Source organism: Limanda limanda, chromosome 17 (genome assembly GCF_963576545.1).
Source record: "Limanda limanda chromosome 17, fLimLim1.1, whole genome shotgun sequence".
Taxonomy (NCBI): domain Eukaryota; kingdom Metazoa; phylum Chordata; class Actinopteri; order Pleuronectiformes; family Pleuronectidae; genus Limanda; species Limanda limanda.
This window is the reverse complement of record NC_083652.1, coordinates 4,001,499-4,025,400: the sequence shown is the minus strand read 5'-3', so window position 1 is coordinate 4,025,400 and position 23,902 is coordinate 4,001,499. Positions and strand designations below refer to the sequence as shown.

At 39.9% G+C, this 23,902-nt stretch overlaps 1 protein-coding gene across 1 annotated transcript; it reads right to left on the bottom strand.

Annotated features, from left to right (window-relative positions):
- Window positions 1–245: 245 nt before the first annotated feature.
- Window positions 246–9,618, bottom strand: LOC133022885 (pyruvate dehydrogenase (acetyl-transferring) kinase isozyme 2, mitochondrial-like). Its single transcript, XM_061089793.1, has 11 exons — window positions 9,356–9,618; window positions 8,456–8,597; window positions 6,482–6,553; window positions 6,182–6,369; window positions 5,955–6,044; window positions 5,055–5,132; window positions 4,871–4,947; window positions 4,401–4,499; window positions 3,294–3,404; window positions 3,090–3,203; window positions 246–2,170 (listed from the first exon to the last, which is right to left on the bottom strand). The coding sequence occupies exons 1-11, from the start codon at window positions 9,483–9,485 to the stop codon at window positions 2,027–2,029; spliced, it is 1,245 nt and encodes a 414-aa protein (XP_060945776.1). The 5' UTR covers window positions 9,486–9,618; the 3' UTR covers window positions 246–2,026.
- Between the last annotated feature and the right edge of the window lie 14,284 nt (window positions 9,619–23,902).

The following is a 23,902-nucleotide window of genomic DNA, read 5'->3' as shown; positions in this document are numbered from 1 at the left end:
CACCACACACCACACACCACACACCACACACCACACACACACACACACACACACACACACACACACACACACACACACACACACACACACACACACACACCTTTCCACGCATTGTTTTTGTAGTTCATTGTGTGTTCCGGTTTAGTGCAACCTGCTTTAAAATTCCTGTTCTGTGAGACACACAGCTTCAAACCCTGGAATGCACACATTCCTCCCCCAATAGTTATTGAAATACAAGACAAAAGTTTGAATCATTTCAGAATTATTTATATATTCTTTAAAAAAATAAGTCCAATATGAACAGTTAACTTCAAATTTACAATAGAATACAGGCACTTGAAAAAAGACACAATAACAGTTTCTGCGACACACACAATCTGTATCTGTGACACAATATACAGCACAGAGTTGTTATTTTGATACAAAGTCAAAAAGCACATTTCAGTTTGGATTTGTTACAGGTCATCTGCAACTCAATGATTGAGGCGAACACTTTCCACACAGTTGGGATACTTAATGGATAACCACAATTGTCAATAGAAGACATGCTTATACAACCCTCTGACAGTGATACACGTACATGCTAAACTCTAACTAAATGATCTTTAATTCTCGTGTACTATCAGTATCTGGACAATTGAACATTTGTTCAACAACAATGCAGGAATTCCACAGAGGGTTTACATAGTTGATTTGTTCAAGATATACTTATTTAAAATCAGCACAGTGTCCTGTCTGAATGATTCCCTGAAAAAAAAAAAACAGTCACACAAAGTAAGGAGGTATTTTGTTTTCTCATAGCAAAAAGGACTTTTTAGTTTAAGTGTACAAGCGGAGGGAAACTTCCTATGGCGTCTTTAAACTGAAAGACTGAAAACATCTTTATTTAAAAAGAACAGCAAGACACAATATAATTTATGTGAAATGCCTTTTTTCTTCTGAGGTAAGTGGTGCATTAATATCAAGCTGAAATACATTTGTACTGTTATCTGTCCTTGATTTAGCAAGGTTCTTCAAACTTCTTGTGAGAAGCCCTTTCGGACCCATTCCATCAGATTCCTAATCATGTCGGCTCAAACAAAACTGATCTTGAAAGTATATTAACAGTTTGTATGCTAGAACTGATGCAAAGGCTTGAGATATTGCAAAGAGTTGGAATGCTTACAATGTTTCAAAATGGTTTTTAAAATGAAACCATCTATCTCCAATGTTTAGGGCTGAACGATTAATCACTTTAAACCTGTTCGTAACCAAGATTTGAAAGAATGAAAAAAAAAATTCAGCTTCCAAACAGTAAAAAGGTTTATCGTGGTTATAGTCAGTAATCACTGACTCTCCTCACCATTAAGACAACGCTGCATGGTGAATTTAGTCAGGTGGGGCCGAATTTGGCTAAGGTGGGGTCAACTTTCTCCCGGCACACCAGTAACTTCAGATAAAATGGAAACTATCTAAATAACTAACTTCCTTTACCTTAGAATGGGCCCTTCATATTTAAATACTCTATATTTATATCGGGAACAGGTCTTCTCTACGGATGTTTTTCACAGTAGCCCAGTCTGATGGCTACATTAGTTTCTCCTTCATGCTTTGACACGCAACTTCACCACTAGATGTCACTAAATCCTAAACTCTGAACCTTTAAATCACAATCCTATTATTTGGCAGAAAATGGCCACTGTATATCATTAGCCATTAGCTCAACATCTCTCTCTCTTTCTCTCTTTCTCAGTCCAATATCTCGACTGACAGTATCAGCCCTCTCTCTTCTTTTATCTACAGCACACATGCAAAGAAAGCAGGGGAAGATATGGGAAGAAGGTGCTCGCTCTAATCAAGAAAATTCCTGGATGATCTGGACAGCCTTTTCTCTCTCTCTCTCTCTCTGCCTGGCCACACTTGATCAATTCTGCGCCTGTCCACTGCCGGCTTATAGTTCTGGTCCAACAATGCCCTGCCTTTGAAGGACATTTAATGGTCGCCTTGTCAATGTTTGTGCCAAAAGTCACATGGCATCACGTCTGGATCACTTGGTGGCACGGTAGACAGCCATGTCCAACGGCTCCTTTGAGGGACTGCACCAATCGTCTGCCTCCAAAGTCAGCTTGTAGTGACGCAGCGCAGTCTTGTTATAAACTGGCAGTCTCTCCACAGAGTCTGTAGAAAGCGCCTGCACACAGACACAGGGAACAGACTTCAGTGCAGTCTTCATTTGCCATTAGTTTTTATAATGCCTTTGTCTGACTCCAGACCTGGTCCTGTTTCTTTATATGCTGCTCACCATGGTGAGGTTGACTATATGAGAGTAAAGCTTAGACATTTGAAATTTATAAAAGCCGATTCAAATAAATCTAGATCTCAGAGCAAGTTCTCAATAGAACTATACAACATCAAAAAATAAAATGTAGTTTGTGGTGCCATTAGCAACATAGGAAATTTGAAATAATAATATCTGTTTTCCATTGTACCTAACTCCAATGGAGAACTTTGCCATTTAATTATGAGATTTAAATGATGATTAACACATTTGATTTAATAAAAATGACAGGTACAACTTCATCGAAATACAAAGGATTTCTTAATTGAAAGTCCCACATTTTACAATTTTCTTGTCAAGAATAAGATAAGATTGATACCACAATACATTTGTACACTGGAGCTGGTTAGCTCATCTAAGCAAAAAGGAGGGAAACAGTTTGAGTCTGTTGGCTAAATTAATATTATTTTAAAGGCAACATTTATTGTCTGCATCAAGGACTTTTTGAACTCTTAACATCACTGCCAGATGGTTGCCAGGCAACCAGCAAAGGCCTTGAAGTTAAGACAGAAGCTCCAGTTTGAAATGAGTGAATTATTACTCTCATTTCTAAATTATAAATTTGAATTTAGGTGACTTGACTGATAAGTAATATATTAATCCTCCAGTTACATTTGAAGTTAGCTGGCTAAGACATTAAGTGTATGTCTTTATCTGACATATGAGGATTAGTTGATCCATATGCAGAGAATGGGACCCAGAGCCAATCAGTCCATCTTATATATATTAGGCAACATGTTGGTGCAAATATGTGTGTAGCTGCATATATTACCTTCAAATGAATGATAGTGTTAGTGCCATGACCCTCCATAGAGTAGAGCTGTAAGTCTCCCTGGAAGTAGCGAGCGTAGAGCCGAGAGATGGGCAAACCATAGCCAAAACCAGCCTACCCACACACACACACAAAAACACACATTAGCTCTTCTCACATAATAACATTGTGTTTGAAAGTGTGACTTGTGTGTGATTTGTTTACCAGTGGGGCTCTATGTTTGTCTCCTATGGAAGGCCTGGGCGCTGTGGAGTACAGGTAGCTGAACAAGCGCTCTGTCTTCCTGAAAGGAACGCCACCTCCTCTGTCACTCATCTGAAGAGAGAGATGCATATTATAGAGTCGCCTCATTAAGAGAGGGCGGAGAGAAAACCTTCAGTTCTGGTACACTGCTCTTTAAACATACACATGGGATTGATCTTCTGTCTTTCTGAGGACACTGACATAGACATGCACTCACAACAGGTAACAGTGTGTTTGTTTATTTATGTGTGTGTCTTTGTCTAAGGAGCAAAGGTTGCAGATATCAGCTATGTGCATAGTTGATCCTGTCTAAATATGTGTGCGTGGTTGACCATGAATGTGCTCGGTATCTGGGCAGATAATGTAGGTTTATGAGGTTTATATAACCTAATTAAGCCGCTGAACAGAGGTGGGACAGAAGATCAATGGGGGAATTAGGAAAACGTGTCACTTCAGAATGAGGACTAGAGGAAAACATTCTCTCTTTCTTTTCATAGATTTTTAACAACCCTCACATACATAATCTTCTTAGGGGACACATGATGTGTGTGTAACATACTTCAGTACAGGATGGATTAGTGTGATTTTTTTAAGTGGACAAGTTTTAGTTGTGCCATTTTTGGTTCTATTCTTGGTTTGTTTATCCTTCTTTCAAGTTGTGCAAAGCGGCAAAGTTCAAGTTGTGTTGCATAATTTTTTAAGTAGTGAACTCAACAAACCTTTTCCCCAATAACTTAGTGTAGAAGTGTGTTTACTGCAAATTTCACTGGAAAATATTGTTTTATTTAATTTGTGACAATTGCAGAACTTTTAGACTTTTAAATGTTCAGGATCCCACCAATTCAACAGTTGAGTAATTATCTTTTGAATTGAGATTTTAAATGAAATGTCAATTCATTAAATTAAAACCCACCCACCAAACTTTGCATAGCATTGCCTTGACTGATATGTAAGAGCTCTTCCTATAAGCAAACATTGACATATATATTTTCATCTGAGTAAAATATGCATTTATGTTTCTAACTTGACGATTAAAGAGTCTCTGCATTTTACAGAAGATTTACTCACCTTGATGGACAGGTCCTCTCCACCAAGGGCGACCATAACTTTGATAGGTGGGAGGGTCCTGCTGGCCTCATGGTTCTCAATGGTGGCTCTCATTGCATTCTACAGAGAGGACACAGAGAGAGTTACAAGCTGTTTGAAAGCCAGTAGATTTCATTGACATGATATTAAAAAGCAACTTATAGGTCCTGCATGAAGTGTGATGTACTATAAAAACTATACTGAATGTGCCTCATCACTGACATTGTTGTGTGTGCACCTTGTTATAACAGTAGACTCCACAAAGTAGACATTTCAAACACCATTCCCAACAAAAGCTGCTAAGATATCTCTTGCCTAATTGACTTCCGTCAAGACTGAAGGCCACTAAATATGTGACCTTGGCCTGTGGCAGATCAATCAATAATGAGAACATATGTTTGTTTTGGCACTAGTGAGGTGTTTTTCTGTGCAGATCTAATATCGTTAATTACCTTGAAGAGTTCAAAGACCATGTGGTACAGGTGAGAAGGGATGTATGAAATCTGGATAGGCTCTTTGAGGCTGTTGGCTGGGGGAGAGAGAAAAAAAATTTGTCAAATGCTCTGTAGGCGCACCCATCAGCAAGTGTGTGTGTGCGTTTGTGTGTGTGTGTGTGTGTGAGTGTGTTTAACTCACCATTCATCTGCCTCAGCTCCAGCTCTGGTGATCCCAGGTAATACTGCTCACACAGCAACTTTGCACTCTCATAGGCATCTAGAGAGCAAGGGAGGGGAAAAACAACATCATAAAATAAACATAATGATGAACCTATGTGATAAATGCACGTTTATCATCAGTATAATCATTGATCTCAATCAGCAGCTCTGACTCTGAAACAAGCCTGTACTGGCAGCTGGCCAGACTCATTTCATGAGGCGGGGAGCTTTGTTCCTCTATGAATACCAAAAAGTGACCCAGACACTTTACTATATGAAAGTAAATCACTATGGGATGTTTATAATGGCTGTGGGGACACAACGTCCTGGCTTGGCTGAACAGAGCAAGACCCTTACGGTTGGAATTAGCAGTTTTGAAATGCTCCTCCTCTTCAATATATTGGACAAAACCTGCGTACACTGTACTGCTGTTGTATAAGGACTGACATCCTATCAGGGCTGGATAAACACCCTAGCTTCCTAGGGGGGAAATTAGGTGTTGTATCTGCTTTAGGTCCCCCACTCCCTCCAGCCTCTGTACATTTTGTTTGTATGTACCTCTGAAGTGCACGTTTAAGACGTGGCCAGTGGTAGGATGAAACATAGTATATAATATTTACTTTGTTACGGTACATCTTTCATGTAACTTGAGTAGATTTATTTTTGGCTAATATTAACTTTTAGACCTCCCCAAATATCTGCACTTCGGCTGCACTCCAAGAGCACTTTTATTTTTAATAATTTACGTATATTTAAAAGCAAGTACTTACCTACTCTTTCTCGAGTAGAAAGTTAATGTCAACTTCAGATCTTCTAAATAACGTACATTTGAAAAAAGAAAATCTATTTTAAAACCTGTAATTTTCGTCTTTCTCCATACCTCGCACAACCTCTGTTACATCACATATGGAGTGGATGCAGCCTATGGTGTTGGGGTGGGCGGGGTTTGTGTTCCCGTTGAAGACTAGAGCTGCAAGAGAGCAGAGACAAAGGAAATCAGTTATTCTTAGTGAAATACCACTAGCCACAGAAGTTGAAAAGCTTTATATTGACATATCATAACCAATCGTTGCTTTGTTTTGTTTGTGTATGGTGGGGGGGGCTCACTGTGCTGGTTGATGAGCATGCGGATGGAGATGCGGCTGGTGTAGAAGCGATCCAGGAAGTACTGGATGTTGTGGTCTGTTACGGCGTCGTGCTGGCCAAAGGCGTCTTTGTACTCGATAACTCCCTGAGCCATGGTGGGGACGACATCATTATGCCTATTCCTGATGGACTCCAAGACCTCCACAAACCTGAGGGTGGAGGAGACAGAGGAGAGGAAGAAGGCAGGGGTCAGGTTAAAGAAGAAGAAAGTGAAAGCAATGCTATCATGTCCAGCTCTGTCCTGCCCTTTCTTGTACTCACGTCTCAAGGACACTGTGGTCGTCAGGGTTCTTGTCCAGAAACTCAAGGATCTCCATGAGGCTGTCGTTGTACCTGAGAGAACACACATACGGGAGAGTTTCTGAGTATCTAGCCAATTCCAGCCATCGGGGATAGTGGTAGCTACAGCATGGTAAACAAACCAGTACACAGATTATCCTCGCTACAGTTGGAATCATCGGGACAGTCTAGTGGGAGAGCAAGGCACAACAACAGAGAGGAGGGGCTTGGGCTGTGGAGAGAAAAATGTAAACACTGCCATCCATCACCAGTCCTGACATGTAATACGGATGCTTTCGTAACCCAGCAGTTAACAAGCAGCCAGTCGCCTGACATTCCCTTAGTCCTGCCTGCTGTTTGTTATTAGAGACGCATGGACTGCAAGTAGCATGCTTTTCCTGTCAAGGCATGTAAACACAATCTGCTCTGTGGATCATGGGATTTCTCATTTAAGAAAAACAACTTCTGAAACCACAAAGAACTTTGTAGTTAATGTTTTTTTGGTTTCACGTGGCTCAGTGTCTGTGACAGACTCTGAACTTGCTATCACAAAGGGCGGTGCCAGCAAATGCTACTCTGCACAAAAAAATCTGTTTCACTATGAACACAATCAGATCATCTGTGTGTAAGTGTGTTGTACACGTGCCTATGAAGTTCAAGGGCATGTGACTGTATTGATTAAAACCCTCCCGCCCCTCTGGTTTCAGACCAGGTTTTTGTTGATCAATCACTTTACACAGTCTCGGGATATCAATGCATTAACAATGTCACAGGCCACATCTCATTTCAGATAATTCACAAACTACAAAAACTAATAATCTACCTACTAATTTCACAAATATTTGTCTGTCTGTCTCTCCATCTCTTTGTCTGTCTGTATGTGGATATACTATTGTTGTGTGAGTGTGTTGAGAAACTACTTCCAGGGAGCAGTTCCTTGAAAGCACACCACAGCAGGATGTCAGGAAACACACATGCTGTTGTCAAACCTTCCTTAACCAGTTCACTGCACGATTTGTTTTGGCATGTTTTGAATTAAGTAACAGTGTTTTGAGCTCAGGTCATTTTTAAACAAGTTTCTCTGCAATATTCTACATAAGAAACTTCGCAAACTTTCCCAGATCGGGAGCATTTCAAGCTTCCAATATTGAGATCAGAGAAAAAAAGTCAAATGTTTATGACAAAAGATGGAATTAATCTTGAATTAGCCTTAAAACACTAACAATAAGTAATAGCAGAACTTTTTTAGGATCCAGTCAAACATCAATGTTAAAAATTCTCTTGACTTGTTTTTTAAAATCTTGTAGGATCTTTGAAATTATGGTGTTTAACACCTTCTCATGGATGACGTGGAAGTTTCATTTCACTATTACTTTGACGCTCAGCAGAGAGATCACTGTTCTGAACATCATGTTCCCCTCAGCTGCAACAACAAGCAGGCAGGATGACGAAAAAGTATGAAGAAAGGCGGGGGCTGGAGGAGGAACTGGGACAAAGTTCAGGCACCCTCCCACCCTCCCTCTCTCCTGCCTTGCTCTCTAGTGTAATAATGTATTTTGTTGGGGCTTACACTGTTGGCCTGCTATTTATAGCAGTTGGATTAAAAACCTGACAATACTTCATAATGAAAGTTTGAAAGATGTGAATCATCCAACATGCCTTTTTATGCTCAAACATAGTGAAAACATGACAATATCAAAGTGTACAAAGTAACATTAAAGTATTTAAAACAATAATTCAAATGTGTTTTCAATGTTTTTTACTGATCTCATTTTGGAAAAAGAAAAGGAAGCATCAAGTAACAGTATTTTCAGAAACAGGAACCGGGAGTTCTTTTCAGGACAGCAGGGACACATCAGGTCTGTCAGTAAACAAGTCAATAAAACCTTTGCTGTTCAATCAATTGTTGTCCTAAACATTTGGGTGAGCGCTCAGTAGTTCGCTGCTAGTTCTCACCAGGTCTGGACCAGCTGGACGGAGGGTGTGGCCAGCAGCCGGTTGGGCAGCAGGTTGATCTCCTTCATGATGTTGGACAAACGCACAGGTAGCTCCTGGCGAAGGAAGACAAACGACGTGCGCTCACAGGCATTGGTTGAACCTGAAGGGCAGAAACGAGGGGGATAACAAACAAGTGTAAAAGTAAGGACTGGTTTACATAACGATTTTGATTCACATTCATCTAGATTTGTGAGGTTTGCAAGAGTGGCGAAAATGAAACTGTGTATTCAAGGGACAGGCTGCTAAACAAAGAGCTGAGTCCATGCTCCATGATGGGTTTTTTTATGTAGCCAGTTATGTAACTATTAATAGTTACAATCTTTGCAAATATGGGTGGCAAAACTGTTTAAAGATACAAAAATACCAGCATGGCTTCGCCTCACAAATGTCATCTTCACATGCATCATCATTGTCATCACTGTCAACTGCATTAACACGAGCAACGTTCATTGTTGCAACTGCAAACATCATCATTGGACATCAGGGAGGTCACAACTGAACTGACACCTTCAGCTTAACTGATGATGATAATGAAATCAATCCAATGAGACACATTAAGAATCATATAACAGGACAGCTCTTCCTGCTGATAATCTGTTGACATCTGTGGCCCCTACTGCACCACTGAGATTGTAGCATAAAGATGTAACTGAACTTCAGAGTTTCTCAACAAATCTTTCCTCAATCATATTATCATTTTGTTTTAAATTGTAACAAGGACTCTGAATATCCCGATTAGGCTTCAATCCTGCACTTTAATGTATCTCTTTTATATTAAATGCACTATTATATCAGCATTTCAACTCGAGTATAAGCAATAAAATGAAGATAGGTGGATGAAAGATGGGTCACACTCACCAAAGTCCAAGAACTGCTTCATTGACAGAGGAGATGGGGAGAACTTTGAGAAGTGGTCTATGTGTTTTGGCACGTTGGCCAGAGCTGCAGCCTTCACCACAGACCGCAGCAGCTTCATCCTGCTGGCCATCCTCAAACAGATGGATTATCAGAAACAACAGGAACAAAATAAAACAGAATGTAAAATCCTCTAGAGTGAGACGACTTCGTTGACAGTTTCTGAGACGATCCGTTACGAGCTGCTGCTGTTCCGCACAAGACTCTTATTTAACACACGACTTCAGCCAATGGCGGGGCGCGGGGGGCGGCCGCCGTCCAATGGGATTCGAGCACTCCCGTCCGTGCTAACTGTAGGAAGATAGTAAACAAGACGTGACGCCGTCACACAGATTTTTTACATAACGTCCATTCTGAGAGATAAACAGCTCAGTCAATGACATGTCGCCATGTGTGCTGTCATCACATCGACACCTAATAAGTGTAGAAGCACAAACACTGGAAGTGACTCTGTTGCTACTTACTACACGTACACGACTCACATAACAACAACACTGTGTCCGATGGCTGAAGGGACCACACAACAGAGCTGTGCATCTGGCTTTCATCTGTGATGTAAAACTACTGGATCAAAAATAGACTGAAGAAAGTCCATGGTGTAGACGCATTGTTGCACATATTAAAAATATTTGACTTATGTTATATACACACAATGTTTATTTGTCAACAGATGTGGATCATTTATGATCATTTAAAGATTTTATTTAATGTTTCAATGTTGAATATATTTAAGTTCCTTATGTTAAATCATCAAGACTTTGTATGTCAATTTATAGTAATAATATATATAATATAATATTTGAAAACTAGCAACAGTGTTGTTCTGTTAATCTATTAAGGATTATGCACAAAGGTTCAGTGTGTAAGATTTAGGGGTAAAGGATCTATTGTTTAGAAAATGAATATGAAGTAGTTTGTGTCATATTTTGACTAGTAATCATCTAAATTGTACGAATTTTTGTTTTATTTACTCTAGAATGGGCCCCTTATACTATATCTATATTATTCGCTAACCAAAACTGGACAATCTAAACACGTTTTGAGTTTTTATGACGACTGAAGGCGACATGTTCTCTTTCATGTTTGGAAGGGGAGGGTTTGCTGAGGGGTAGTCAGCTGCAGCATGCAACTCCACCACTAGATGCCACTCTAGACCTTATGGGCTATTTTGTTCTGGGCTGATTGCTGCAAATTGGTGGCAGTGACAGTTAGGGTTTGGCAACAAGACTCCAACCAGTATATTTCAAATGTATCATTCTTGCTGATTGTGGACCTATGCTGGCGATGTCTGTTCACACAGATCCGTGTACCTAGGCTGATTGTTGGGCATCATGAAAACTGGGTTAGGCACAAGGTCAGCAGCCGTACTTGGGTTGACTTATTTCCTCTGACCTGCTACCTGGGTTCTTAAAATAAATCTACCATCATGATTTTATAGTGCAGCTTTAGTTTACAGTATAAGATGTAACAGAAAGGGACGGATTCAACAGTTTAATGTTTCATAATCAATATTTATTTTACAACCCTAGAAAATATTGCATATTTGGGAGCATTACCAATATACAGTATACCAGGCTAAGTGGTAATCACAAATAACCTGGATTTAGTAGCAACGTTTCTATTCTTAAAGACCACTCAAAGCACTTGAATTGCATGCATCCAATTACACATATATTTAGCATTTCTATATACTGCACTTTTCTATCCTACATCATTCACACAGAGCCATCAGGGGGAACTTGGGGTTCAGAGCCCGGACCAAAGATGCTGAAATTGTGCATCCTACAAACAGAAGTCCGACAGTGTCTTCGCTATACGCACGTGAAGTCATTTTCCCATCCAGTGAAAAATGTTGATGAATAAACTATCGTGAGGCAGCAGAGAGTGATTGTGCAACACAATCTCCCACTAGCAAATGGCACAACAGAACAAAATCATCATCTTTCCGTCACAGTTCTTACAAATCAGAACATTATACGGGGAGAAGTTACTGTGAAGGCTTCCTTCTGATTGTACAGGTTTTTTCTTACATTCTGATCTTATTGTAGGAGTTAGATTGTATTGGATTTGCTTGTGTTATTACATCTTTCCAGAATTAGTTGATAATATTAGTTATCTAATCTAATTAATCTAATAAGGTCACAGCAAGGACGCACTGCCATCAGAAGTGATTTGGTCTTCTTTTTTTTTTTACATTATTATGTGACCCTGAATCAATTAAACCACATTTCCTCAAAATCTCAAGTATGTTTTAAAAATAACATGACATGTATCACCCTATATCAAGCTACAACTATTTTCACAACTGTTATTATACATCTGTGAATTACATTAAGTGAATGTCCCAGGAACCAAAAGTACATTCACCCCAATCTTAAATATAATCTTTGCTTGTGTCAGTACCGTTTATGCTACACATGTATGCTCTCACAAGATGAAGAGAAGTGTTTCATGTTTGTTTATTATTTTTTTATATTTTCAGAAATATATATATATATCAATATATACTGATGTGAACAACAGGGTGCTGAGGACATAACATACGGAAACATATATTATTGTGTGAATTGGACATATTTTCAAAATTGTAACTGATCTCTTTGGATCAACAGTTGAGTCACTTCATGGAACTTCAACTCACCCAGTGGAAAGTGTCTGTGTGTGTGTGTGTGTGTGTGTGTGTGTGTGTGTGTGGGTGTGTGTGTGGAGTCCCTGGCAGTGATCCAAACTGTAATGCATTCCTTCCCCTTGTGACCTTCTTAGGCTTCCACACTGTAAACAGACTATATTTGGGGATGATGAAGGGACAGGGTAAGGTTGGCTGTCAGACAAAGGAACGAGTCCGGAGTCACAAACAGGCAGATTAATACCTTCTATAGTAGCTACAGCTGTGGAGGAAATTGTTTTACTCAGAGGGGAAAAGTTCCAAATCACCTAAAACCACAAATCACTGAAATTCACTTCTTCTTGTAACCTGGTATCCTCATCAAATATAACAGAACTTTACTTAGTTGTCCAATGTGTTTCCCAAATAATAATCAAGATGATGAGTCAACCTGTTTTCAGAAAGAGAGCAAATATTTATCAAATGGTGATCCACATAAACTGAAATTAATTGTATGACGCTGATGTTATCCTGATGATATTTTACACTCAGAGCTGCAATTAGAACGACGCATGCAGTATACACTTGTGGCAGAGAGCAACAGTAGGCCATCGGTCACAGCAGGACTGTTTCCAGGCACAGAGGGCAGACACTCCTCTCCAGGAAAAGCAGGAGTCATTGAAGGACTGTTTCCGCGCCCAGATAGTTGATCTTCCTCTCAGGCGGCGAGGTCAGTTCAGGTGACAGCTGCAGTGGAGACAGACAGGATAGCTTCATATGTTATTAACAGTTGTTGTCAAACCCCGGTTTAGACGGCTAATGTGGTATATTTACTGTTTACTGCCCTCAGCTAAATACACTTCTACTGAAGTTTAAAGGCATCTGTTTTTTTATGCCTGCAACATTAACTACAGTTCTTTTCAATTGGCCACTCTGAGATTGCACACCTACTGCTAACACCCTATCCAAACAAAATCGTTGATATCCTCATTCATCTGGATCACTTCAGTAGTTTTTGTGTAAATCTGATGAAAACACGAGTTCCTTGGCGGAGGTAGTTATTTATACTAATGTACCTGAACACTACATTAACTACAAATAAGTTTGGGTACAGAAGAACTACTACAGGACAACAGGGCTGTCCCAACCCTCGTTGGAGGAACGAGTTCCATTGTTGGTCTCGCCTACAGTTGTAAGTTTGATTTGGAATTCATAAACACTGGCACAAGTTTTGCCTATTTTGGTTCTGCCCTTCAGCTTGTGGATATGAAGTTATGATTTGAGCTTTAAGTGCAGACATTCAACTTTAGATTATTTTTAAGTGCACAGCATGGTGATGCAGTGGTTAGACCTGTTACCTCATGGTAAAACTGTCCTTAGACTCAATCCCTCAATTCAAAGACATGCAGATTAGATTTAGGTTAAATAAAGACTATAATATATGTCTCTGAGCCCTGTGACCCGGTACAAGCAGTGTAGATACTGGATGGATGGATGGCACTTGGTTCACACATTTTTCTCCTCTCAAATTGGCAGTCTGTCAAACGACTGTGATTACATGCTTAACTTGATACATCTGAAAATGGGTAACACATTTTTTTTTTTGGATTCAATGTAGTGAAATACAGAGCAAAGATGATAGATTCCTTGCCTGTGTCTGGACTGTGCACAAGTGTGAACTGTCACTTCAGAGATCTCAACCTCTCAACCTTGGTTTTCAATGTACTATCCTCTTTACTAAGGTCACTTCTCTGCATCGCTAGACAGCAGCAGGTGTGACTGCTCCTTTGGGGCTTTTTCCGAGATCATGGAACGTCAACTTTTAGAGATACAGATACAATGTGTGAGTTAGTACGGGATACGATACAATGACGTAAATTAAACTACTCATCAAAGTGTGTCTGAAGATGTTTGGAGAAGGGACATTGAGTGCTCACAACAAGCCACATCTCCTTTTCTTCCTACTGTTCTGCTGAAATAGTACAAGGACTAACTTGAACATTTGAATTCATGGAGCCCCTTAAGTCCCTACAGATGCTATTTTTCATTTCTGTTCGCACAAGATAACTTTAGCACACAACTAGTTTACATGAATAAATATATTGTGCACAAAAGATGATTTAGTAAAAATTCACATGCACCTCTAACAACTTTGGACGGAGAGAACTAAGTTTTTTTTAATGTCATATTATGAAACACATGCAATTGTAATCAGCAGAAATAATTTGCTTCACATGCCTTAACTTGTTCCAACAAGGGGGTTTTATTTTGTGAACAAGTGGATATCTTGTGTGTACAAGATAAATAAATATCCCCTGTGAGGGGGCTTTAGCGGCTCTTTATTCCCTGGATATGTTACACAAAAAATGTGTAAACGTCCCAGAAGCCGCTTTAGTGTGATCATTGCTGTGTTTCTCCCATAGATGGCAGTGTTGTATTTTACATTGTAAATGTCTAACCTGCTGAGGGTCACCAACTCAGGATAGATTATTATAGATCAGCAACAATTGTTGATTTTGACTCCAGCACCATATGTATTTTATCTTCAGGTGTCTGGTATAATAATGGGGCAAAATCTCTCTCTCTCTCTCTCTCTCTCTCTCTCTCTCTCTCTCTCTCTCTCTCTCTCTCTCTATCTCTCTCTCTCTTTCTCTCTCTCTCTCTCTCTTTCTTTGTCTCTCTCTCAGATCAAATCAGTTCTACACAGGGTCATTTGTTTTTTTCCATGATTTTTAATAAGAACAGGGGTCAGGTGCTCACTATGTGCAATGAGGAAACAGGTAAAAGATGGTTTATCAACCATATCAAGGACTCCTGATTAAAATTTAGATTCATTGTGAGATAATAATCCTACGATACGGGAACACACAGTCTACGGCATGATGGGTATGCGCAGAGCACAAGTAAAACATTCCTGCCGACAGCTCTCCCTCAGACAGGTCCATCTACTTCCACGGTGCTTCAGTAGGAATATCAAGCATAACTTAAGAAATTAATATATCCAGGAACACCATGTCTGTCTATTTACCTTTTTACATACAGCAACCTTACATGTAGTTGAATACTGGAGCTGCCCCTGCACTACAAAGTAGAGTAGCTGGAGCTACGTAGAGAGAATATCAAAGTGAATGATCAGATAAACAGCAGATGAACTGGTTCCACAGCTGAATGATTTGTCATCAAGTTATGTTCAGGGACTTATATATATGCTTCGGTGTTTTCCGCTTCCAAACACCTACCAACCTCCACTAAACATGAAGCTGCTGCTGACTGTCTGTCTGACCTGGGCTCTGCTCTACACAGGCAAGTGACTTTCTCTGGGCAAATGATTAGTCCTAAGCTGTTGTCTGTATCCACACAGAATAATATGTTTGAAGTGTCATAGGAGTGGTAATTTGTTAGCAACAGCCTTTCACTGTTTCAATCGTGCATCTTTTTTCCATCTGCATCACATCAACTATTAAGGAATTTCACTACCGTCTACTCCAAAAGGCAATAGATTAAACATCTGTGAAAATATGATAAACACAGTACTACTTTGCTACAGTAACACTACTCTACTGTACCTCTATCACCTCATGTACCTTGTTTATGATTTGACTCACAAAACGATACAATCAGCATCTCCAAATTCAAATGTTGATGTTTAGTTCTATTTTATGATGTTTATATATATTTTCTGTAATTTGAACACAGTGGAGGGTCTTTGGGGATGTTTTATTTGTTAGTGATAATTATTAGCAGCCCTTCTACAAGTGTTTGCCCGTGATAATTTGAATCAGGTTTAGATACATGACTTTTCATTACCATTTTAAATTTTTGATGATAAGTCGACATTTTTTGATGCAGGCCTTTTACAAAAGGTTGTTGTGTTTCCCTGGTTGTATGTTGCAAAAAAAAGTACTTGGTACATGCATGGTGGAAGCTGAAACGTATTATTCTCTTTCTGTGCTGAAATGAAACAGAAATGTTGTTTTCTTTGCATTCCAGCTGAGTCACTGCACTGCCATGTGTGTACAAATGAAATGTGTTCCAACACAACCTCTGTCCAGTGTCCTGCCACAAGGTTAATGTGCAAAACTATCACTTCAGGTAGGTGCCAGTAATCTATAGTACTGTGAGTCAAGTGTTTTTACATGAGCATAGTTAAAGGTGTATAGTCTGCCATGTGGCACCACCATGTTTCTCCAATAGCCTCCAACAGAAAACCAAATTACTTGCCGAAGGGAAGGGCCTTGCAGGTTTTTCTGACCCGAGACCCACCTTAGGTGAGTGGTGAGTGGAGGGGTAATGAGTTGGCTGCATCTGTCACTATATCCTACACAACAAGCATTTCATGAAGTATCAGTCAAACCGAATCAATAATTCAATCTTCTTGTGATGAGATAAAGTAGGTTATTGTTACAGGAGTGTCTGAATCAGTTAACCATTAACATTTTGTTTATTTACCATTCCCATATTTTGTATTTCCTTCCCTCCAGTGAGGGGGACCGGTTCCTCCTCTACTGTGACAGTGAATAAAGAATGTTCTTCCCTGCTGTCCTGCTTCACTCCGCTCAGCATTGAGACTGAATGGTCAGTGAACCTCGGCTACTCACGGGAGGCCCACACTCAGATTTGCTGCTTCACCGACAACTGCAACTTCCAGACGCTGCCCAGTAAGATTTAATCCAACTCTTATCAAAGGTCATAAGCAATTCTGTAAAACCTTTATCACCTGCATTTCCAAGCCCAGGGCAAGGTTAAATGTGTCTAAGAATGCACTTGTTTGATATCTGTCTGTGATTGAGAGAAGACTGATACCAGTATTGTTGCCTATGGAGCAGGTGACAGGGTGTGGTTAGCCTAGCTTAGCACAAATACTTTAAGGAGGGGGAAAACGCTATCATGTGTCTCATATGCTGAAAAATGTTTCGACACACAACTCACACCCTTGTTTTGTCTACCTTGTTGTTGGGGTGTGTTTTGAGTCTGCCTCCACCTGCTCCCTATTATTATGCCAAGCTAGGCTTAGAAACTCAGTTGTGTTTAACACACAGACTTGACATGGATATCACAATCATTCTTTCAGTGAGCTTTTAAGCAACAGTTAAACATTGTTTGGAATAATCTTTCACAAGAGTTAGATGTGAAGGTTATGAAACTATTATTTATAGCCATTTGGTCTAGTTTAGCATAAAGACTGTAAACAGGGTAAAAGCAACATTTCATTATTTGGACCTGAGCTGGGCAGAGACCTTCCCCTACCCTGCCTCTTATTGGTTTAGTCTAATCTTCACTAATCCCAACCAATCACCTTTCTTCATAAAAAATAAAGTGGAACAGTTGCCTGTCTCTTTCCAAAGATGACAAAATCTACATATCAACTCCTCTAAAGCTCAGTAACTAACACTTTATATTGCATTTGTTTAATCTGTACAAAACTCATTGTGTGCTAGACCAGTGTCTTCTTATGTTTCTTATTGGTGAGTACTACAGGAAGTTACTACTTCCTGGAGCTTTACAGGGACCGGAGTCTGGATTTTATAAAGCTCAACAATGTGGTTAAGGATGTAAAAAGAAACGTTATTTTTCTGAATACAGGTTTTGATTATTAGCCATAATAATGTAAGTATCCAACGATGTACGATATCAACTGAGTTTGAAACATGAACATGTCTCCACTTTTTCTCCTCCTCTTACAAATTTCCAGCTCCCAGTTCTTTGATGAATGGGAAGGTGTGTCCGGCCTGTGCAAGCTCAGCTAACAGCTCGGCGGGGACCTGCAACACAACATTGAACTGTGTGGGAGCTGAAGACAGATGCTTCAGTGGCAACAGTGAGTTCCTGCAGTAAAATGATGGTACAGTGATGCAGTTGGTAAAGTGGCCACTTTTGTCCAAGCTAGAACAGCAAACTTGAGCCTACCGCGATAAAACTTGTAATAGACAAGCAACTAAAGTAGCTAGCAAATTGAATATTAGATTCTATGATTGACCATGACTTCACATAACAGTGTATGGGGAATACACACATTCGAATTGGTCTCTCTGTTATACAAACACAGGACAATAACTTCCTCTATTTCTGTGTGAAAACAGAAATAGAGGAAATCCATAATAACTACTGAAAATCTCATACTCGATAATGACATTTAAACACCACTGCACCGAAAGGAGGCCAAGGTCAATGTCATTCAAACTATTACTTTTCACTTAAAAGGGTTAATACTAAGTGTAAAATAAAACATTTAAAATAATAATAATGATAATTAACTAATTTAATTTACAAAATGTCTCATGGGGCTTAAAAATCCATTGTCCTTAACCCTCAACAAGAGTAAGGAAAACTTCCCAAAAAAAAAACTATTAATATGGGAGAATGTGAGTTTCAAAATATAACCAAAACAAAAGTATTGACAGGAAAGTAACTTAAATCAAAGTAGGGCTGTGACATATACGCTTTTGAGGTTTTCAATAGCACCTCAAAGTTCACTAAAGTTGATCTTCACGCGAAGCCACGCTGCAATTTGCCTCGCCACACGAAACAAATGTATAATCGCCTCCTGGCTAGCATCTTAAAAGCACATTTCGGGAAATCACACACCTCGTAATGACCATGTGCAAATTGCAGAGAGGAAAATTCTAAACAAATCCAGACCATTATTTTCCATGCAGAATTTTGCCACGCTGTAATTTCAGTGATATCTAAATGTGAGCAGTAAGTGCACACTAGTGGTTTAAATGTCTTGAAATGACTGTGCCTAATGGCAGAAACACTTTTAAAATGTCATAATATTCTTTTCTCTCCACGTTTCTACACTGCGACTTCTGATGAAGGGAGAAATGCAGATAACAGAGAAAAGTTTAAACTATATGCTTCTATATCGTTCCAACGATTATTGTGATGCAATGCAACACCAAACAATGTTAATAGTTACAGGACTGTAGGCCCTTTATCAGCTTGCATGCTGTCATGGTACATTGACATACTTGTTTTGATCTAATGCGCTTATCATTCATTCTTATATGTGTTTATTTCTTCCTTTTTCATGTCCTTTCTCTGCAGCTACATCGAACATGCTGCTGCTCGGCTGTGTAACCAGATACCTCTGCAGCCCAGAGGCTGCTATCTTGGCCATGATTGCTAATTTGCCCAGTATCACATGTGGAGCACCATGGAGTGTCAGCATCAGCGCTATGCTGGTGACCTTTGCTCTTACATTGCATAAAATTCTTGTTTAATTAATACATGTGCTCACACACACACACACACACACACACACAACACACACACACACACACACACACACACACACACACACACACACACACACACAGACATACAGGAGGCAGCCGCTCACTGAAATGCAGAAATAAAAAATATTGTTTTTCTTCTGAAAATATTTGTCTCTGCACTGAACACAATGGATGGCAAAGATATTTATCAAAGGACTTATGCATTCACAGAATGTCACAACAGAGAACTGATAACACAAAACAGCACCCACATAGACACAGACAAAACACAGCAAACACACCCATAAACACACACAGATATAATCCTAGAGATAAATAGATTGTAGATGTTGAATGCACTAAATGCAAGTCACTTTGGATAAAAGCATGTGCCAAATGACATGTAATGTTATGTAATAAACACACAGGTATGCAGGCACACAATTATGCTGAAGAACAGTAAAAGCATGTGCTGCAGGCCACACACACACACATACACTCATACGTCTGTGTGACTTCTGAGGACAATTCATTGAATTACATTAATTTCCTGGAGACTTAACCATAGTGTGTACTTGCCAAACACAAACCATTCTCCTAACCTTAACATGAACCAAACCTACCACTTTAGGGCAATATTACAATATTATACTCATCTTAAAATGTAATGATTTAATTTACCGTAATGATGGTAAGACAAGTCCCCATAATGTGACTCTGTAAATGGATCTAAGTTCCCACAACATAAGTGATATAGACCACACACAATAAGATATAACTACATACACTACAAATCTTCACATCAGAGATAGAGATTAAAACACAGCTTAAGGTAAGTATCAAGCAGAGTTTCTGTATCTAACATGGCTCACGGTTGTTCTGGAGTTTAAAAATCAAACTAATAACACTTGTATACTGTACTACGAACTACACGGATCATTTCAATGTGCAGCTGAGCAGAGCAACTTCTTAGATATTGTCTCAGACATCTCCTGTGCAACAACTCGTGTGAAAATGACCATACAGGGTACTCTCAGAACTACTACAATACTAAAACTGCGCCAAAGAGGTTATGTGCTCATCTGCGTTTGTTTGTCTGTTAGTTAGCAGCATTACACATGAACCGGGGCGTGGTGGCTGAGGGGTAGAGTGGTCGTCCTTCAATCTCAGTCTTCCCCATTTGCCTGCCGAAGTGTCCTTGGGCAAGATGCTGAACCATAGGAAAAAAAAGTGCTGCCTATAGATGCACTGTATGAATGTGTATGTGTGTGTGAATGGGTGAATGGCAAGTGCTTTGAGTGGTCATCAGGACTAGAAAAGTGCTATATATAAATACAAACCATAAACTACTAGAGCTTTTTCTTCAATCTAGCCGATTAATAATTTCTTGACTTGTGTGGGAACCATATCGATCCACAGCTTCTAGAAGCTCGGCTCTAATCAACCCGACATGACAGTACTCACAACATTCTGCATTTCTCCAGTTATTTATTCACTATTTATTTTACATGGTGTAACACAGGTGGTTGCTGTGGTGGGTTAACTCAGCACTAAGCACACAACACAGAGCTTTGATCTCAGATTGTATTGCTGCACACAGAATACAACACAAAAACTACTCATCTCTGTGCGCCTTCCCGTCTGGCTCCCTTGGCGCACACTTCTCTTCATGCATGTATTTGATCTCTATGGTTTATGATCTTTGTTCTGTGTGTTGTGGCTCTCGTCTCCACGTCCAGCCGTGCCGCCACCTTTGAACACTGAGTGATTCACTAACTGCTGCAGGAATCACTCCTTAGGCACAGCTGGGGGTGCTCTCCTGAGCCACCTCCACACCCACCCTCACTCTTTATTTGTAATATGAACATTCATTAAAACGTGGGGAGGACAAGTTCACATACGAACTGTAATGGCCGTCTCGAATTCAAAAATATTCACTCTACAAGCGCATCAGACTGTCTCAAGTAGTTTGCCTCAAGCTTGACCTCTTGCTTGCCCTCTTGACCTCTCAGTGAAGTAAGCCAGTAATGTTGCGTTGTTTTGATATGAAAATGGAGGACGCTAGAAAGCAAAGACGCCCTGAGTGGACAATTACAACTGAAAAGCATCTGAGAAGCCGTGTCTGGAGGTATTTTGGTTTCTAACCTGTAGACAGTGAAGTACAGATCTTAGGTTATGTCTGTTTGTGTACTTTGTAATATTTAATCTGTGGGCTCACCTGTTTGCTTTCCACCCAAGTGAGGCGGCAGAGGAGGCACAACTGACAAGCGGATTAAGGTCAAGTGTTCATCCCCAATTGTTTCCCATAGAATTCATTCAATCATTGGCGGTAACGTGGGTGCAGGTGTGCATGCATGAAGGTCAATCAAACGCAACAGATTCATGTGACAGGTGCACAGACTGAAGAGTGAAAGATAAGTTCACATGTAAGAGAAAGAATATTAGCTTGCATAGACAGCTCCTGGTCTGGACTCAGTAGTCTTTGGGCAGATTTGAGTTTGGCAGGCACAGAGTCTGTTCCTGCCACTTGAAGCAGAAACCAAGCAGCCGAGTTGCATCACATAGTGTGCCTGGGGCAATGTTGTCTAATTTGGGCTCGAGGAAGACAGAAAAGACTGAGCTTGTGAGAGGTAATACTACACAGCAGGTAATCAAGATAAATAGTCAAGAATAAAATATAGATCTGCCTGGATTGCAAACATTGAGCAAATTTTTCACCTCTATCTCTTGGCAGAGATAGAAAAATTGGCAGCAGCGGATATGCAACACAAATTCCATCTTTCAGAAGGAATGTTATCATCTATCAAAAGAACAGACAACAATGACAGAGTGAATTTCAAAAGGGCTTGATGACACGAGATTCTTCTCCTGGTATAACATAATACATTGACCAGCTGGATAGACCTCCTTTGGTTAAAATGAGAACAATTTTAAAATCTAAGGGTTTACTTTATCACCTGGAAGAATATGACATCTTAATGAAGTGATATCTCTGATAGCTACCGCGTTCATGTGTTCTGTCTTTAGTGAAAACCTGGTCAAGCCAGTAGCAGCGTGATAATTTATGGGCCTCTGTTTGTGTTAAGGTGAAGGTGGTTGAAGCGGAAACAAGTTTATTGTCACTTATTTTGGACGTTAAACAAAAGGAGTAAAAACTATTTTGCTTTCCACCCATGTTTTGGCAGGAAATTACCTTCACACTTAAAACAGTGTTAAAATCTATGGTGGATCTGTTATATAACATAAAAATTGAGTGTAATGCCAGTTGGTCCTCAGGGTGGCGCCAGGTACAAGATTTACCTCCTCCATGTTCATACAAAAGCCTCTGTTGTAACAGAACCGGTTGGGTCACAGTCACTGTAAACCACCACGTGCTGCTGTCAACAGCATGATCGTCTCCCACTCTCACTCAAAACCACAGAGACCAAAAACACGTGCGACACGTCATCAGTGGTCGATGTAAATACGGGATTATCGTAAAAGTGACCATAATACATTGAAATGATATTAAACTAAGATATTACAGTTATTATCTTAATTTTTAAATCCATATTCAGCGGTGTATGTCTCTCCGGCTTGTGTAGACTCTGGTCATGTGCTTTGAGAGCACGGTCAGGGTGTGCACAAGCAGTGAGGTCAGTAAGTGACGTATGCCAATCAATCATTTCATTTATTAATGTCCTGCGAGCGCCACAGACACCGGCTTTTTCCCTTTAATTATTGATTGCTATCGGGAAGTAAATAGGATTTCAAAAAATAAGACATTCAGTGCACGTTTCAGAAACAAATTCATAGCTTGAGTCTTTGGCTTCTTAAGTTCTTAGGGCCCAGTCACATGTAGCCAAATGTTGCAGTTCGCCTTCCGTGTCCTTCCATCTGTGAGAGCCAGGATGCAAACAAAACAAATCGCAGCGTGTCTTTGCCTAGAGTTCGACCTCGGTGAATTTTGACCCACGATATTAGCTTCACTTTCACATATGCATCCTAATTGTCTCAGTTTCTTGGTTTGGATGAAACACAGCAATTGACGAATTAATTTGAACTCTGCAACAAATTGGGTAGTTAACAATATTAATGGAAACTGGGGCTACGTTGTAGCACTGACGGGCCCGAGCACACACATTTTGAAGCATGTTGCGGTGAGTGGAGATGACCAAGCGCACGTCTCCGCATTGCATGCGTTTTGCGCACTTCGGCAAGGATAGACACCTCACTTCCTGCGTCTGTCATGCAACGCTGGAGCACAGTCATTAATCACGCTTTACGGTCCACCCCATCAAGTTAGACCCTATAGTGAAAACTTTATCTAAATCCAATTTAGTTTTAAAACGAGGCTTACCTCCTTTTGGCAGTAGGTGGTGCTATCGCTATCACTATACTAGACTAATAGATCTGTGCAGGTCACACCGTGTGATGAAATCATAAATACCGAGGTAGTTTATATCTCCATCTTGTTGAGATGACATTCACAGAAGTTGAAGTTGATCTAATGAAAGCCCAAGGACAAGTTCATTAGACTTATTTGTTTGTATTGAAAAGACAAATGTCCCTATCGATTTTTGTACATGTCGGCCAATCTTAGTGCCGAGGCCTCACTTTAGGGTGAGCTTGTCAGTTATTTTGTCACGCCCAGTCCTTAAAACCGTATAAATATCTTCAGGGGGGTGC

Coding starts and splice junctions, on each gene's coding strand:
- LOC133022885 (XM_061089793.1), bottom strand. CDS start 9,485: ATGGCCAGCAGGATGAAGCTGCTGCGGTCTGTGGTGAAGGCTGCAGCT. Junction 4,948..5,054: donor GGAGCTGAGGCAGATGAATG/GTGAGTTAAACA, acceptor TCTCTCCCCCAG/CCAACAGCCTCAAAGAGCCT. Junction 4,500..4,870: donor TGGTCTTTGAACTCTTCAAG/GTAATTAACGAT, acceptor TCCTCTCTGTAG/AATGCAATGAGAGCCACCAT.